A 16,728-nucleotide genomic window follows, 5' to 3' on the forward strand; every position below is an offset into this window, starting at 1 on the left:
CTCGTCGGTTCCACTCATTTTCTTCCCTATTTTTTCCTTCCATACAGGTATTAAGTATACAGTAAAATTGACTTCCAGATTCTTAATACATTTTATAGTTATTTCAAAGTGACTTCCTTTTTTAGTATTATCTCCTGAATTTTGTCTCCTATATGAAAATTCTATTGATTTTTCTAATAAATTGCAGTATTGAGTTAATTCAGTTAGTTTCTATGCTTTTTTCCCCTAGGATTTTCTAAGTAAAACATTTTGTCATTAGCAAACAGGGAATAGTTTTGTCTTTTAATACCTATCTTTAAATTCTTTGTTGTTTTAGTAATGTTTCTAAAAATGGAAATCAGTGAAATGAAGCCTATGTCTAGAGTCAGAAAGATTTGAGTTTAAATATAGCTTCAGACAGTTTTGTGAACCTGAGCAAGTAACCTATTTCTCAAAATTGTTGTGAGGATCAAGTAAGATAATATTTGTTCTTAGTACAATGCCTGGAACATAGTTGGTACTAAGTAAATGCTAGCTACTATTATTATATTGAGAAATTTTCTAATGTTCATCATTGTTTGTAATAATAGATGCCAGTTTTAGACATGCAATTTTTATCATATTCAAACAAAGGTCCTTTTATGCCAAAGTAAAGCTTTTTTTTTTTTAGCTTAAAAAAACATTGTACTTGGTTGCAAATTTATTCTGCATCTATAATCACGATGTTTAGAATAGTTTTACTCTTTTTTCTTTTTTTTAATAGGCAGTGGGATCAAGTGACTTGCCCCAGGTCACACAGCTGGGAAGTGTCTGAGGTCAAATTTGAACCTAGGACCTCCCATCTCAAGGCCTGGATCTCAATCCATTGAGCCACCCAGCTGCCCCCAATAGTTTTACTCTTAAAAAGGATTATGTTTTCTTCTTTTACTAATGTGCCTAAAACCTTGGAAAAATCCAATTTTATAATAGTGAAAGAACTTTTTGGACAAATGGCTACAGTCATTTGATCATAATGTTAAATAAAAATATTCATAATAAATACTTCTCTTTTGCTGCTTAGATATTACAAGTAAATTTGCCTCATGAAGGGAGTTTGGTAGATTGTTTTCTTTCTCAAATTTTCAGGAATATTTCATTAAGTTTTATAACATTCTCTTAGTCCATCTACATCAAATAATACTTTATTGGTAGTTCCTTTAAAGCTAGTTCAATTTGTTTTCTGATATTGCAGTATTTAAAAATTTTAGTGTTTTCTCCACTTGGTCATATTCTAAATTTATAGATGATAGTTTCTTTTGAATTCTCAATGTACTGACACTTAACTGAAAATGATAGGTTCATATATTTCTTATCAAATTATGATTTCAACTGGTTTATTTTTATTTTGTCAGTTTGATTTTTCCACTACTCTTTCTTTTAATCAAGTTGGTTAAAGTTTTCTAAAAATTTTAGCTTCTAGTTTTTGTTTCTATAAGCTCTCTAAGTCTTTATTTTAAAATTTATTTCATAAGACCCTTTCGGCAAAGAGAGGTTAAGTGATTCCCAGAATCACAGAGTCACTAAGTGTCTGAGATAAGCTTCTAACTTAGGTCATCCTGACTCCAAATTTAGTAAGTATATCCAATATGCAAACTAGAGGCCTCATTAGTGTTGGAATTCTGAATAATGAAGATAAATCTAATACCCTCTACTCTTTAATGCCCAGACATAACTAATTTTTAATGATTTCTAGTTGAATGTTCAACATTTACTCTTATGTGCTTATTTTAAACCCTTTTCCTAAGGACAGTTTTAGCCACATCTCATAGCATAAATTTTGCATACATTATAATAACTCATAATAACTTTCTTTTATTTTTGTTTCTATGATTTTTTTTTCCTTTAACACAATCATTGTTCAGAATATCCTTGTTAAAGTCCCATTAGGGCTGTGTCTTTTGCTAATGCTCTCTTTGTTGATTACTTGTTAAAACTGTTATGTTCTCCAAAGGGTGAATTCAGTATTTCTGTGACTTTATGTAAATGTATTATTTCTACATATACTAGTATAGAATCTGTTTTTATTGAGATGGTACATGGTGATAAAAATATTTATATTCTTTAATGCTTCCATTTAAAAGGTGCTAATTTTTTCAGCTCTAAATTTAAAGTCTCATATAACTATTTTTCTTTCATTTGTTTAAAATACAACAGCACTTGGGTACATGCTTTCCATACTGTTATTCACTGCTATAGTTCCTCTAAGCAAAATATAATTTCCTTGTTTATCTCCATTGAAAGAGTTAATTTTATTTTTCCTGATAGCACATCTAAAAGCATTTCCCCCCTTATCTGTATTTACCTAATATACAGTAAATTTTGTCCCAGTCTCTCATACAATCTCATTGATTGTATTTCTGTATTTACTTTTTAGAAACATTTGCTCTAAGCAACAAATTAAGTATGTGGTGTTGCTTTCTTATCCATTTTTGACACTCATTTTATGGAACTATCCATTCTATTAATATTTAGCTTTTAAGAGCTAGACTTAGGCTTTCCTTTTTTTCATGTCTCTTCTTTTAAGCCAGACTAGTTTTTTCACTTTTAATTTTTGTGTGTGGTTGATCTTTTCATTAACATTATTATACTTTGTTTTCTTGAATCTTCTTATTTTACTAATGGTTCATATAAATCCTTTCATGCTTCGCTGTTTTCATTTGTCACAGCACAATAATATTCTATTATATTCAAGTAGCACAATTGATTTAACCATTCTTCAAATGAGGAGCATCTACTTTGTTTCTGATTTCTTACTATCATAAAAAATGCTATTATAATTATTTTGGTGTTTGTGGGGGCTGTCTTACCAATGACCTCTTTGAGGCATAAGCCATTAATATTATCTCTGGATCAAAGGATATAGACATTTTAGTCCCTTTATTTGCATAATTCCAACTTCCTTTTCAAAATAGTAGTGGTAACAAATATATTAACAATGCACTACACTACTGTGTCTATTTCAACAAACACTCCAATCATAACAATTCACATCTTTTTTCATTTTGAAACCTCGGGGTTGTTTTGATTTGCCCTTCGTTTGTTAATAATGATTTGGAATATTAGTCTATATTATAATTAATGGTTCTAAATTATCCTTTTGAGATTTCTTGTACTACATTAATTTTGTGGTACAGAAACTCTTCAGTTTCATGTAATCAAAGTTATTTATTATATTTTTTCATATCCCTTTTTTGGTCAAGAACATATACCCAACCTATTACTGAGAAAAGCTTATAATCTGCTTCTCTTCTAATATTTTTACAATATGATCTTTAATACTGCAATCATGTATCTATTTAGAATGTATTGGGGCACACAGTGTAAAGTATTGTTTTGAGCATAATTTCTGCCAGACTACTTTCTAGGTTTCCTGATAATTATCAAATAAGTTTATTCCTGAGTAATTTATGCATTCCAATTTACCTATCATTGGCTTACTAAATTTCACTGTTTCTGAATATCACTTGTCTTCCTTTTTCACTGATCTAGCTATCTATTTCTAAAATACTACTAGAAGGGAGGCAACTAGGTGGCGCAATGAATTGATAGCCAGGCCTACAGATGGGAGGTCCTGAGTGTGTAAATATGGTCTCAGACACTTCTTAACTACGTGATCTTAGGCAAGTCACTTTACCCCCACTAGCTGGCCCTTACCACTCTTCTGCCTTGGAACCAAAAAACAGTATTGATTCTAAGATAGAAGGCAAAGGTTTTAAGAAATCATCATCATCATCATCATCATCATCATCATCATCATCATCATCAAACTTGATGCCTTTGACAAGTGCTGCTATGTAAAATAGGCTGAGGATTAGTATTGTTAATCCCCCTTTTTCTAGACTTCTTTTCATTATTTCCATTGGCATAGATCTCTTATTTTTTCAAATAAATTTTATTATTTTATCAGGTATTGCAAAGTACCCCACTGATTATTTGATTGGTATAGCAACAAAACTGTAAATAAACTTTGGTAATATTGTCGTGGATGGCTATCATATTCTTCCAGGTATTTAAATTGCTCTATTAGACGTGTGATTGCAATACAAGAATGATTACATGAAAATGAAGAGTATAAAAGGCATATATACATGTGTATATATATAATATAGATAAAGTGTTTTTTTAATCTGCTGAGATAATTACTGATTTTATAAACATAATTTTTAATATAACTAATCTGAGCATAAATGCAACTTGGTTAGGATGAATGAGTTTTGGATAATTTACCATACTATACCTGATAGAATTTTATTATATTTTCATTAAAATGTTTTAAATCAATATTCATTAATGATGTTGATGTTCCATGGTACATTTTTCCTTGGTTTCTAATTGAATACTTGTCCTAAAGGAGTTCACAAACTAAGTTACATCTTTTTGTGCTATATCTTGAACTTCTTTTTTCATCATAACACAGTTCTATTTCATCCTACATTTTCTGTTGGGCACAAAATAGTCCTTTGTGATTTGAACTGACTTCCTTTATGTGTGAAGGTCTTTCTCCTAGTTACAATATTTGTTTGTTTGTCACTGAAATCATTAAATTTAACCACTAAAAGTTTGAAGCATATGAGTTTTTAATTTGGTTTCCAGGAGGTGATTCTTTCAAATGACACTTTGTTTTCTGTGTTCAGAAGTTCTGCAGGGTTTTTTGTATTCATACTTTTCTGGGAATTAATAAATTCTGTCTTATCAATTATATATTTATTTTCCTGTATATTATACAATTATTCATGGATATCTGGACAAATTTAGCTGATTTGAAAGCCATATTTACTTCAGCTACTAATATCTTCCCTATTCATTTATCTACTTATGATCAAGATCCTAAACTAAATTTTCTTCTTCCTAAAATCTCTGATTTCATTTTGGTTCTTTTTTTTCCCCTTTATGTTCACTAATTGCTAAGTTTATGATTCATTCCCTTGAAATTATGGTTACTTCAACAGTGATGGCAAAACTTTTAGAGAGGTTGGCAAAGTGAGAAATGCCCTAACGCATGTGTGGAGAGGGGGAGGAGAGTAACCTGACCCCACATCCCTCTGGCTTTCTAGTAGTGAACTCTGTGTTGGGGAAATGGTGGATGTGCCCACAGAGAGGGTGCTCTGTGCCCCTTCTTGCACATATGCCATAGGTTCACTACACAGCCTCAGAGGCTATACCTCAAAAGTCATTTTAGCCTCCCTCCCTACTGTGAGGTTCATGTTTCACCAGATTTGGTCTCTACCTCAAGTGACTTCATGGACACAACTGTCTCTGGCTAGTCAACATTCCCCACAAATTGACTAGAATATGAAGTATGCTGAAATCTTGTTCCAGTTTTTTTTCTCCTCAGTTCTCTGGCTAATTATTATGGCAGCAAAGAATATTGCCATACTGAATTCCTAGCTAGAGTAAACTGTTGCCTTTCAATTTTCTAGGGTGCAAGAAGGAGAAGAGTGGGAGAGTTGGTGGAAATCAGTTCAGCTTGTATAGTCCTGCCAGAATGTGCTGAATTAGGTGCTTTAAGGGTTCTAAGTCTTTTCTTTTGTTCATTGTATTTTTACCTCATGGTTCCTAAAGTCTTTGATAATGGAGACAGTTGATAGTACTTTATTTCTTACACATAATTCCTATTTTGGAGAATTCTTGAGGAAGGAGAAAGTATCTAGGTTCCATCTTATTGGTCACATAGACCTGAAATTCCCTACCATTTATATAGCACTTACTATACACTAGGCACTTTGAAATGCTTTACAAATATTATCTTGTTTAATCTTACAACAACTTGAAGAGTTAGGTCTTCTTGTTATCCTCCCCTTTATATTAAAGAAATGGAAACAAATGGAGTATTAAGTGATTTGCCTATGGTCATACAACTAGTAAGCATTAGAGGTCAAATTTGAACTCAGGTCCTCCCATGTCTAGGCATTAGCATTCTATTCATTGTGCCACCTGAGGTATTATGCAAACAAAAGAACAATGATATTTTATTGATTCAAACTTGACATTATTCTCTTCATCCATACATGTAAATAAAATGTATAAACAAAATATAGTGATTGTATATGAATTAAAACAACCCCACCAATTCTGAAATGTTATTATGTTAACAATACCAATAGGCTCAATGTTGCCAAACAATATTTTTCTAAGACAACTTTGGATTTTTTTTTCCTTTCCACTTAAATTAATGCCTAACTCTTCCCAAGCTGAAAACATTTTAATTGTGAATAATTCAAAAGCTATCTTAAATTACCTAATAGCTGCAATTTAAATATTGATATAATGTTTAAATTCACAATATATAATCACTATAAACACAACCAATGCAATGGAAAGCTAATCAAATCAGTCTATTCCCATGAATGAATGATAATCTGAAAAACTGGAAGTAAAAGGATAGCTAGGGGATAGCGCAAGTGTGTCTTCCTTTTTAACATCTTTTAAAAAATAAGTTATTTTTTAAGGGAAGCTATAATTTGATGAAAAATTTCATCAGCTTTTATAGACACAAATAATTCTCTAGGGAATTACAAAAATATATTTCAAAGTAGGAGTGAATCTTTACTAAGGTCTGATATTACCCATAAATATAAGGGAAGAATAATTTATTTACTTAAGAGAGGATCCAGCAAAACAGATACCTTGGGTAGCCCAGGCCACCTGTAGCCAAGATACCATGAGAATCTCCCTTATGTGCAACCTATTTATCAACACTCCATTTGCTTTTTACCTTTCTACCTCCCCCCTGACCTCTTTCCCCACTCCATCCTAACCCCTTTAGAAAGGAGTTGAGAAATTATACTGCACCTAAACACTATTATGAACAACACTATGATGAGCAGGAAGCCTACTGCTATGGAACACCAGGCCTTGTCAACTTCCCTATCACTACTCCTTCCAATTCTTGGTCAATGATCTGATCTTCCAATGTATAAGAGAATACCTGGTTCTTCCTAACTTCCCTGGTGCTGAAGTCTTCTCTTGCTTTTTGATTTGTACCCCTAGTGCTTAGCACACTGCTTGGCACATAAGATTGCACTTAATCCGTGTATTCATTCATTCAACAAAAATATATCAATATTTGTTGAAATAAGAACCATTAGACAAATCTGCATTTTGTCTCTTAGGCTTGGTTAGCTGTATGGTTAAAATTTGTCACTTTGAGAGGAAAAAAAAAGAAATTCAAACTAATGCATGAACATAGAAGAAACTTTGGAATGCTAATGCCGCTAACCATTGGTTATTTATTTAGTCAGTCGGGTTATTTAGTAAAGATCTGAATTCAAATGTAGCTGCAGACACTTATTAGCTATGTGATCCTGGGTAAGTCATGTAACTGCTGTCTGTCTTAGTTTCCTTAACTGTAAAATTGCAATCATAATAGCACCTCTCTCACAAGGTTCTTGTGATCATTAAATGAGATAAAATTTGTAAAAGTGCTTATCTCAGTGTCTAACACATAGCAGGTACACATAGCATGCTTGTTCCTTAAAAAAAAAAAAAAAACTCTTGACCTCAATGAGTTGAATATCTAGAACTATCTTGGTTTAAGTTCTACAATAAGTTAAATTAGAGTCAGTCTTACATATTAAGCAGATATACTTTTCCTTATGCCTATAGATAGATCAAATAGAAAAACTTGATTTCTGAAGTCAAGTATGTGTTCAAATCATGTAAACATGATCATAGTTACTATTTATGAATTTTATAGAAAGCTGGGGATTAACTCAGTTACTGACACTCACCAATAGTTGTAATATATTCTGGTGCTTGTGGAGTAAGATTATGCAAAGCCTTAGTTGACAGTCCTCTGATAACTCTGAAAAAGTGGAAAAAAATCATTTTCATATGCTTTTCCTTTATTTTGGTGCTTCTAGATTATATAAGAAGGGTAATAAGAGGATAAAAAAGATATGTACATTTATCAGTCTGTAGATAAGAGTATTAATCTCATAGTTCATTAAGACTACTAAGATTAGAACAAAAATAAATTGAAATAGCAAAATGCTAGAAAGAGGCAGTGTTGTATTCTAGTGAATAAAAAAACACTGAATTGTAATTCCAAAATTTTTACCCATACACTATCTCATACACATATACATATCTACATACATACACATGCAGATATGTTATATTAAGGGGGAAGTATCTTTTATTTTCCTTGGAATTATTTGTGTAAAGGAGAAGAACAAGGAAAATTTCAAACTCTGCCCTTTTCAGATCTTGAAAGGCTACCCATAGTGATCTATTCACGGACTACAATAGAATAAAATTTAGAGTAGTTCATTCTGGATTGTGAACAAAATGAAATCTTGAGTATTTCATTCACAATTTGGAAATGGAATATTCAGCATACTTTTTTTACTGGAGATGTTAAAAAGCTCCTTAATAAACTTGAATAGATTATAAGTTCTTGACTACTGGATGACAGAAACTAACAACATGAAGACAATATCTGCCTGGCTGAGAAAATCAGTCACATCCCTTGGGCCAATATTAAAAAACAAGCTAGACAACTGTAAAGTGAGTTAAGATGATGAGATGTGACAATCCAGAAGAAAGTCAGCTTATTCTAAAAACAATAAAGTGTTGGGGATTTGCACTTTTCCCCCTCTATTTCTTGAAAAATGTAGCAAGGGGATCCGAAAGCATAAGAGAAAACTGAGGAATAGTTTCTCTCTCTACTACTATCCCTCAACAATAAAGAAAAGCAGGCTCAAAAAGAGGGGCAAATGAAAGGAAAAGACCAAAGAGGCTTACAGGCAAGATGTCATATGATAAAGGAACAATGTGAGAAGTTCATGAGAACAGAAATGACTTTTGGGGTCCTGAGAAATTAATTTGTAGAGGTGTGTTCTGTATATGTATTTCTCTCTACTAATATAAACTAGATATGTGCTCACTCTTCTCAATGATGCAGTGCATTTGTGCCACAGATTTAAGGAGGGAATATTTCTTACTACTGCTCATTCTATATCATTTCAATGAATGTTTGCTTTTAGCTCATTGTGTTAAACAGCTATCTACTGAAGGTAAACCTATTAGTTAGTATCTATAAACAGAGTACTTTGGTCATAACTGTCCCTTTAAGAGCCCAATCCATTAGTGTGAGACATAGGATGGAGGGAGAAAGAGGTACTAGGGGAGTACTATAAATAAAAGGGTTGTATCCTAACTATATCTGGGATGCCACCATACATTTGCAAGGGCCAGCTAGTGACATTACTATTTGGGATTCCCATCCTTCAGTGTCCTACAATTGTAGAGATCCACTAGGAAAATTAGTCATTTTGTCTCTTTTATTTTGTTTTCAAATTATAAACAAACAGCTTATTTTCCAATATGTTTCTTTTATAAGTCAAACAAATTCCTTTGAGATACTTTTTGCATAGTAGAAAGCTTACATACTGATGTCAGTAATAAGATGATATGAAAAATATAGACATTGCATTTTGAGACTACTGATATGTATAAGCCAAATGTTCCTAGAAACACACATTAGTGTCTCATGATCTTAGCAACAAGGATATTCAGAGTACCTTGCTTAGAAGGACAAAACCCTGTTGGTTTTTCATAAATAAATGAAAATGGAGGGTTTTAAAAATGCTTCACACAATAGCTGTCTCAGAATTAGAATCAGAAGTGAAAACGGATTATTAGGGCTCTTACATAGCAAAAAAGATACTGCATAGAGATATATCTGGAAACTGAAGTGGAAGAAAATGCCAATCGAAGGACTAAAAATTGGTATACATACCTCCACATTTCCCAGTAGATGACACTGAGAGTAGAACTTAACAGGAAATAATGCTGAAAACTCAGTATGGAAACCTTAATAATGGAGCTTATGGCTGATGGCTAAAGAAATATGGTTGATTGCTAGACAATCCAAGGGGATCAATTTATGATCTACATTTGAAAATACAATGCTCTAAAATGACAGTATTTGAACGTTTACTTACAATGGATAATCAGTTTGATGATGTAGAAAGTTCTGGCAATAATTAATGTGAAGTTACATGTCAGTGGCTCAAGAAAGGAATGTAGAGGTGGTGCATAAGAGGCTGAATTCCAACAATTCAGCATTATGAAATGGAATTTTGGGGTCTAGGGTTGAAGTTACCATGGACCCTAAAAACAGTAAGCCTAAAATCATTGTCATTATTATGTATGACTTTACCCCAAGAGTGTGGGGTAAAGCCCATTTCAAACTTTCAACCTTTTCAAACATTGAATGATAACACTGAGTTATCTTACAGCTTATAAAAAATGAAAACTTGGAATATTCCATTTAAAGCTTACAAAGGGCACTAAACTTTGAGTAGCTCATACTGTAAGTGACCAATCTATAAATTTTAACAAAGTATGTCACTTTAAGATTTTGGCTAGCCAAAGTAAGATATGCTTACACATCTTTTCTGTTTTGGGGACTCTAAATCAGCATTACAGGATTACAGGTCCCTGGCCTAATGGCAAGGGTGTTTTGCAGCAAAAGAAAGTTGGAACACAATGGTTACCTACAAAAAGGGGCAGCTCTAGGGAAGCTAGTGGATTGGTCTTTCTAGAAGAGTTGCTGTGCCAAGAAATGGCAGTATAAGAAAAAAAGACATCAGGGTTCTGCAATACTGAAGACATGAGGTCTCTCATTTACATGTGTTGTCTGTGTTTTTACCTCTCTACTGGTGTACTCAACATGTACTCAACTTCTTTCTACTAATGTGATAGGTATTTCTAGAAACACCATATTTACAGAGAAAATAAGTTGTACAATATGTTGTAAAACATGCTGAACAATAGTAATTGTTCACGCTATGCCATTTCCTTAGCTCATTATGTCAAATAGCTAACTACTGAAGGTAAAATTACTAATATGGCTCACAGGTACAAATGAGATACACAGTTTTAGACATAGTCACTAAGTGAATTTCTTTTGTCTATACTAACTGGCTACAAAGATTTGGTTTTTCTTTTTTTTTTTCCACTGAAGGAGAAAAGAGATTTAAAAGGGAGAAGGGGGCTAGCTATGGTGTTACCCTTACCCCAAAAAGAAATAAGGATCACTAAAGCATTTTTAAACACACAGAGGGTAAAAGAAGAAAATTCGGAAGGAAATAAAAACAAACAAGCAAACTCTGAATTGAATTTATTAAATACAGACAGGTAAGTGATATAGTGGATAGATTATTAAATTTGGAGTCAGGAAGGCCTGCATTTGAATTCTGCCTAAGATAAAGTAGCTGTATGATTTTGTGCAAAACACAACATTTGTCTGCTCCAGTTTCCTCATCTTCAGATGGGGAATATTAGTACCTATCTTCTAGGATTGTTTGAGATGTTTATAAAGCACTTTGCAAGCTAAAAATGCTAATTATTATAATTATTGTTATTGTTGTTTAATTTTATAAAAAGCAAGCCATAACAGATATTCATTATTTCACATATAATTATCTTTTTTAGTTCTGCTTCATATATGGAAATATTCTTTTCTGGGGTAACTGTTAAGTTCAGATTCTTTTTAAGGAGTCAAAAGAGTGTGGAAAAAAAACAGGGAAATGGAAGCTAGGGGGCAAAAAACCAGGATGGGATCATCAAGAACAGATCAAAGCCAAAGAAATCTCATATCTTTTTTTGACAAGATTACTAAACTAGTAGTTAAGAGGAATACAATGGATGCAGTTTAATAAATTTTAGCAAAGTTTCTGATGGAAGTTATCTCATACTATTTTTGTGGAGAAAATGAAGAAATAAGGATGAGATAATATAATCTGATGAGTTCAGAACAAACTGCTAGTCTCTAAGAGTTGTTGATAATGGTTTAATGTCATTGTGAGAAAGGGTACTAAGTAGACTACATCAAGAATCTTTGCTTGGCCTTGTGCTATTAACATTTTCATCAGTGACTTGAACAAGGGCATAGATGGGTATGCCCATCAAATCTCTGATGGAACAAAGCTGAGAAGACTATTTAACAAGCTGAATGAGTCCGGATCCAAAAGCATTTTAACAGATTAATTGGGCTGAATCTCATAAGAAGAAATTCAACAGATATAAATGCAAACGGTCTTATACTTGGGTAGAAAAATCAACTTCTAAAAGCAAAAGATGCAGGAGACATGGTTAAAAAGCAATTGTTCTGAAAAGGATCTGAGGGTTTTAGAGGGCAGTAAGCTCATATTTTGAGCTTCCTTAAGTAGGGATTAGTCTCATTATACTCTATCCCCAACAAACTTCATCTGGAATATCTAGTTCAATGCTAGGAACCAGCTTAAGAAAAACAATGATGAATTATAAAGTGTACAGAGGAAGACAGTTAGCATTGTGAAAGGCATTGAATCTACTATGGCATTTGAGGACTGGTTAAAGAAATTGGACATATTTAGCCTAAAGCAATTTGGTCAAGGCAGTTGTGAAAATCATCTGCAAATATATGAAGGACTATCAAATAGAGGAGATATTAAGCCTTGCTTTAAGTCCAGAGGCAAAATCAGTAACAACAAGTAAAAATTGTAAAAACTGGGAGGCAGTGAGGTGGCTCAGTGGATTGAGAGCCAGGTCAAGAAAGGAAAGGTCCTGAGTCCAAATCTGATCTCAGCCTCCTAGTTGTGTGAAGCCTGGGCAGGTCACTTAACCCCCATTACCACTCTTACCTTAGCCCTTACCACTCTTTCACCTCGAACCAACACATAGTATTGATTCTAAGACAGAAGATAAGGGTTTAAAATAAAGAAAAAAGAAACAATCAGAAATTGCTATCAGGAAAAACTTCCAAATAATCAGAACTGTCTAAAAGAGAAATGAATGTGCTACCTCTGGAGGTAGTGGGTTCCCCATTCTTGGAAGTTACCTCTTCATATTATTAGGTATTTTAGTCTCATAGTTAAACTTGCATTATAAGATATATACACAACCCTCTGAAATGTAGAAAGAATAAAGAAGAAAACCTATCAAGTGTTCTAATAGGAGGTAATACAAGAAAAAGATGATATGAATAATAATAAACCGATACAAGAATTTTCAGCTTCAAGAACACAAAAACCTAGATTTCATGTCCCAATTTATATTCTACTCTTTAATTACCTTCATCTGCTTATTAGTTAGCATCACTTAATAGGCATTTGAAAAGAATTGACCATCTCAAAAGCTGGGACACATCTACTAACATCAAAAAGAACTCTCTATAAGGAAGAGCAGTGACATTTGCCTGTTATCTGAAATGGAGAACAACCATGCAATATGATGAAGTGGTTTATTTCCTCATGGGCTTAATGGCGCAACTCTATTTAGTACCAATATAGAAATTACAGCACTCCAATAGGACAAAACTTTCTACAAGAAATTAATTCAGTCTTCTCATACTCAGCTTTAATGTCTGGAAACACTAATAATCTGTTTATGTTCTGGATTATATACCTAGAGTTTTCTTTTGAAGTATTAGATTTAACTACCAATGAAATGTTGAGATACCTTATGACTGCTACTATAATTATGAAAATTGCTATTAAAACCTGCTTATCTTGTTATGAGACAACTCAGATGAATAATAGCTGTCAGCACAGTTCTGAGTCAGGATGATGATACAATGTGTGTGTGTGTGTGTGTGTGTGTGTGTGTGTAGGCATGAATAAGCCAGGTAAGAACACTTAAAGTTACCCTGACATTAAACTGAATTTAACTTTCTACCACCATGCCAATACAAATCCATTTATAAATTTATGACCTAACAGACAATATATTAAGAATTGTCAAAAGGGATTAAAAAAAATATAATCCACTGTAACAATAGGCACTTAATAGGTCTATAGTCCTTCATAAGAGTTCATTTTGCAAACATAAATTCATTACATGTTTTGGAAAATAAAGTAGTCAGGTACATAAAGTTGAAGAAACATGATCTTAATACTTAAGGCTTTTAAGTAAAATTTAGTCATTTATGTTTGAAGAGGAGAAAAAAATTGTTTTTTTAAAGGATGAGAACACACAAACACATTTTCAGAGAGATACCTACCCATCCCAATGGTTGATTTTCATGTTAATAAGATGGTCTATCATTGATTTAGTATATTCGGCAAAGCCAGCAATATTCACACTGAAAAATAAATCACATGTGCTTATGTTAACATTTTTAATTATTCAGATTTAGATTTCAGCATAGTCTGATATTACATGTGAACAGATAAAAGCAGAAGTCCAATATTGATTATAATTCAATCAATGCCAAATCCACAGAAGAAATGGGCTGAAAGGTCTGGTAGTCAGAGATTTCCAGGGATATCCTAAAGTGAAAATAAATTTCCAGGGCAGCCCATCATTTGACTCTGACCTCATAGAGCTATGATGAATCAAAGTGTATTTCTGGAATAACTCTGGTTTGTATTTATGTACTGATCTTCAAAGTTAATGTAACTTCTGGGACTATGCATCCTTATCTTCATCCCAGTCACTTTCTGCCTTGACAATTTCTGCTCCTACTATTCTTTTACCATCCAAACCAAGTCACCAGAGAACATACTGGAAAAGAGCTAAATCACTAGTCTATACTCCCTAGGACTATACATTCTCATTTTTACTCCAGCCACTTTTTTGTCCTTTCTACATTTCACTTCTTACTATGAGAACTGATAAAATTAATATTAAAAAAGCCTCTGGAAATGGTATGCTAATGGACCTCCCAATGGTCTTACTCACCTTTTTAGTAAATTCCCAAGCCATAAGTCATTTCTTCATTTATATTGAATTCTTTGTCCCCTTAAGGGCAAGGGATTGCCTCACTTTTATATTTGTATCCCACTAAGTAGGCATACAATAAGTATAAAAACATTTTTCCCATTTATTCATTCTATGAGATATATTGCTTAAATTCCCTAAATTTAGATAGCAATTTAGCTTTAGATATAAGATATCTCAGAGATCATAAGATAAGATTATAGATCTAGACCTTGAGGGGACCTTAAAAGTCACTACATATAGGTCCCTCATTTTAAGACAAGGACATTGAGATGCAAAGGGTTAAATAACTTGGTAAAGATCACATAGGTAAGAAACATCTGACATAAGATTTGGGGTTCCATGACTCAATGTCCTGCACTCTACCTCAATAAAGCAACAGTGTATATCTTGATCACATAGCTATTTGTTTAATAATCAACAAAGTCTTCATTATCACTATGAGCAGACCTACCTAGATTTTTCTGAGTTATAATACAGTTTGTTAGTGCTAAAGTTACACTACAAATGAACTTTCCTAAATTAATATACATGCATTTTTGGTAAACCAAACAATATTGAATCCTGTATGTATATACATTTACTAAATTAAACATTTGAACTTCAGATAGAGAGGAGTCCTAAAAGTAGGTGATAAAGCTATATCTCACTTAAAATTAGGAAATTAGAAGGAAAGAACCTAGCCAAAGATTTCATGAAACAAGTCTAAGGTCATATGTTACTAAGGAATAGGCAAAATTCAGTATGAACTATAATACACAGGTAGAAGGGTATCAAAAAAGGAAAAAAAAGATCTATAGGCAAGCCTAAGATTAGTATGTTATAAGAATGACCTATAAAAACCTTTCCAAAGACTACTGGTTGGCTACGAGAGGGAGATGGGAGGAAGGGAGGGAAAGAAAATGAATCATGTTACCATGGAAAAATATTCTAAATCAAATAATTAAATAAAATTTTTCAAATAAAAAATAAAAATAAAACAAATTTGGGAGAATAAAAGAGAAAAATTAAAATAAAAAAAGACCTTTCCAAGGAACCAGTTGCTAGAAACGTGGAGGAAACATCTTAAATAAATGAAAACACATGAAATCTAATAGCCTAAATATAACATGTAAAAAAAACTTTTAACAGAGATAATAAATCAATCTTTTCAAGTTTAAAAAAGGCTTCCCAACTGCCAGATACTTACATATTGAGTATATCAATAGGTAAGCAAGAACAAAAGCAGGTAATATTTCCCATTACCCTGAACCCTACCTCTGACTCCTGCCCAGTGCTACAGGAATAGTCAGTGCAAACAGAAGATACCAGTAACTGCTGTCCAATTCCCACCAAAATAATATCACCCTTCTTAATAGCAGAGAATGGAAGAACTCTGTCTAACATGAGGACAAATGGCAAAAAAAAAAGCAAAGAATGGTAAAGGTCTGATAACATCTTTGATAACATTCATCTTTGTGCTTAACAGTTTACAAAGTAAGGCCAAATACATTATCTTATCTGAACCTCTCAATACTCTGATGAGTTAGAAAGGAGAATGATTGTCCCCAATTATATAAAGATGAGGAAACATCAGCTTACCAAAAGTCAAAATTTTTAGCAAATACCAATATTGAAATATTCAATGAAGAAAAGAGGAAGAAGACTGAGCTGTTAGTACAATTTTTAAGTGCACATTAAATTTAACAAGATAACATGAAAACATCCCTTCTTGACTGGGTTGACTTCTACATTTCCTTGGTATTCTTCTGCCTTAACATTATTTTCGTCATCTCTGATTGAAAATCACTTTCCTGACATCATAATTATATCTTGAAAATTAAAGCAGTCCGGAGTAACAAACAAGAGAGAAAAATTCACACACTGATAGTTTCTGTAAATTTATGTCTCAATGAACACCTCCAATCCATCATCTCTCTACCAACAGATGGGAAATATGCTTTCTCATCAGGCTTCTACTTTCAAAATTGGCCATAGTATTGGGCAAAGTTTTTAAGCATT

The 16,728-nt window shown here is 32.8% G+C and overlaps 1 protein-coding gene across 4 annotated transcripts in view; it reads right to left on the minus strand.

Moving 5' to 3' along the window:
- TBCD (tubulin folding cofactor D) overlaps positions 1-16,728 on the minus strand; it is a 537,579-nt gene that overhangs the window by 133,588 nt on the left and 387,263 nt on the right. For all 4 annotated transcript variants that reach the window (XM_056814255.1, XM_056814257.1, XM_056814256.1 and 1 more), the window contains exons 19-20: positions 14,009-14,089; positions 7,749-7,822 (exon numbers count right to left, since the gene is read on the minus strand). In XM_056814255.1, coding sequence (XP_056670233.1) covers positions 7,749-7,822; positions 14,009-14,089 — 155 coding nt within the window. The remainder of the gene's footprint in view (positions 1-7,748; positions 7,823-14,008; positions 14,090-16,728) is intronic.

Source organism: Monodelphis domestica, chromosome 2 (genome assembly GCF_027887165.1).
Source record: "Monodelphis domestica isolate mMonDom1 chromosome 2, mMonDom1.pri, whole genome shotgun sequence".
NCBI lineage: Eukaryota > Metazoa > Chordata > Mammalia > Didelphimorphia > Didelphidae > Monodelphis > Monodelphis domestica.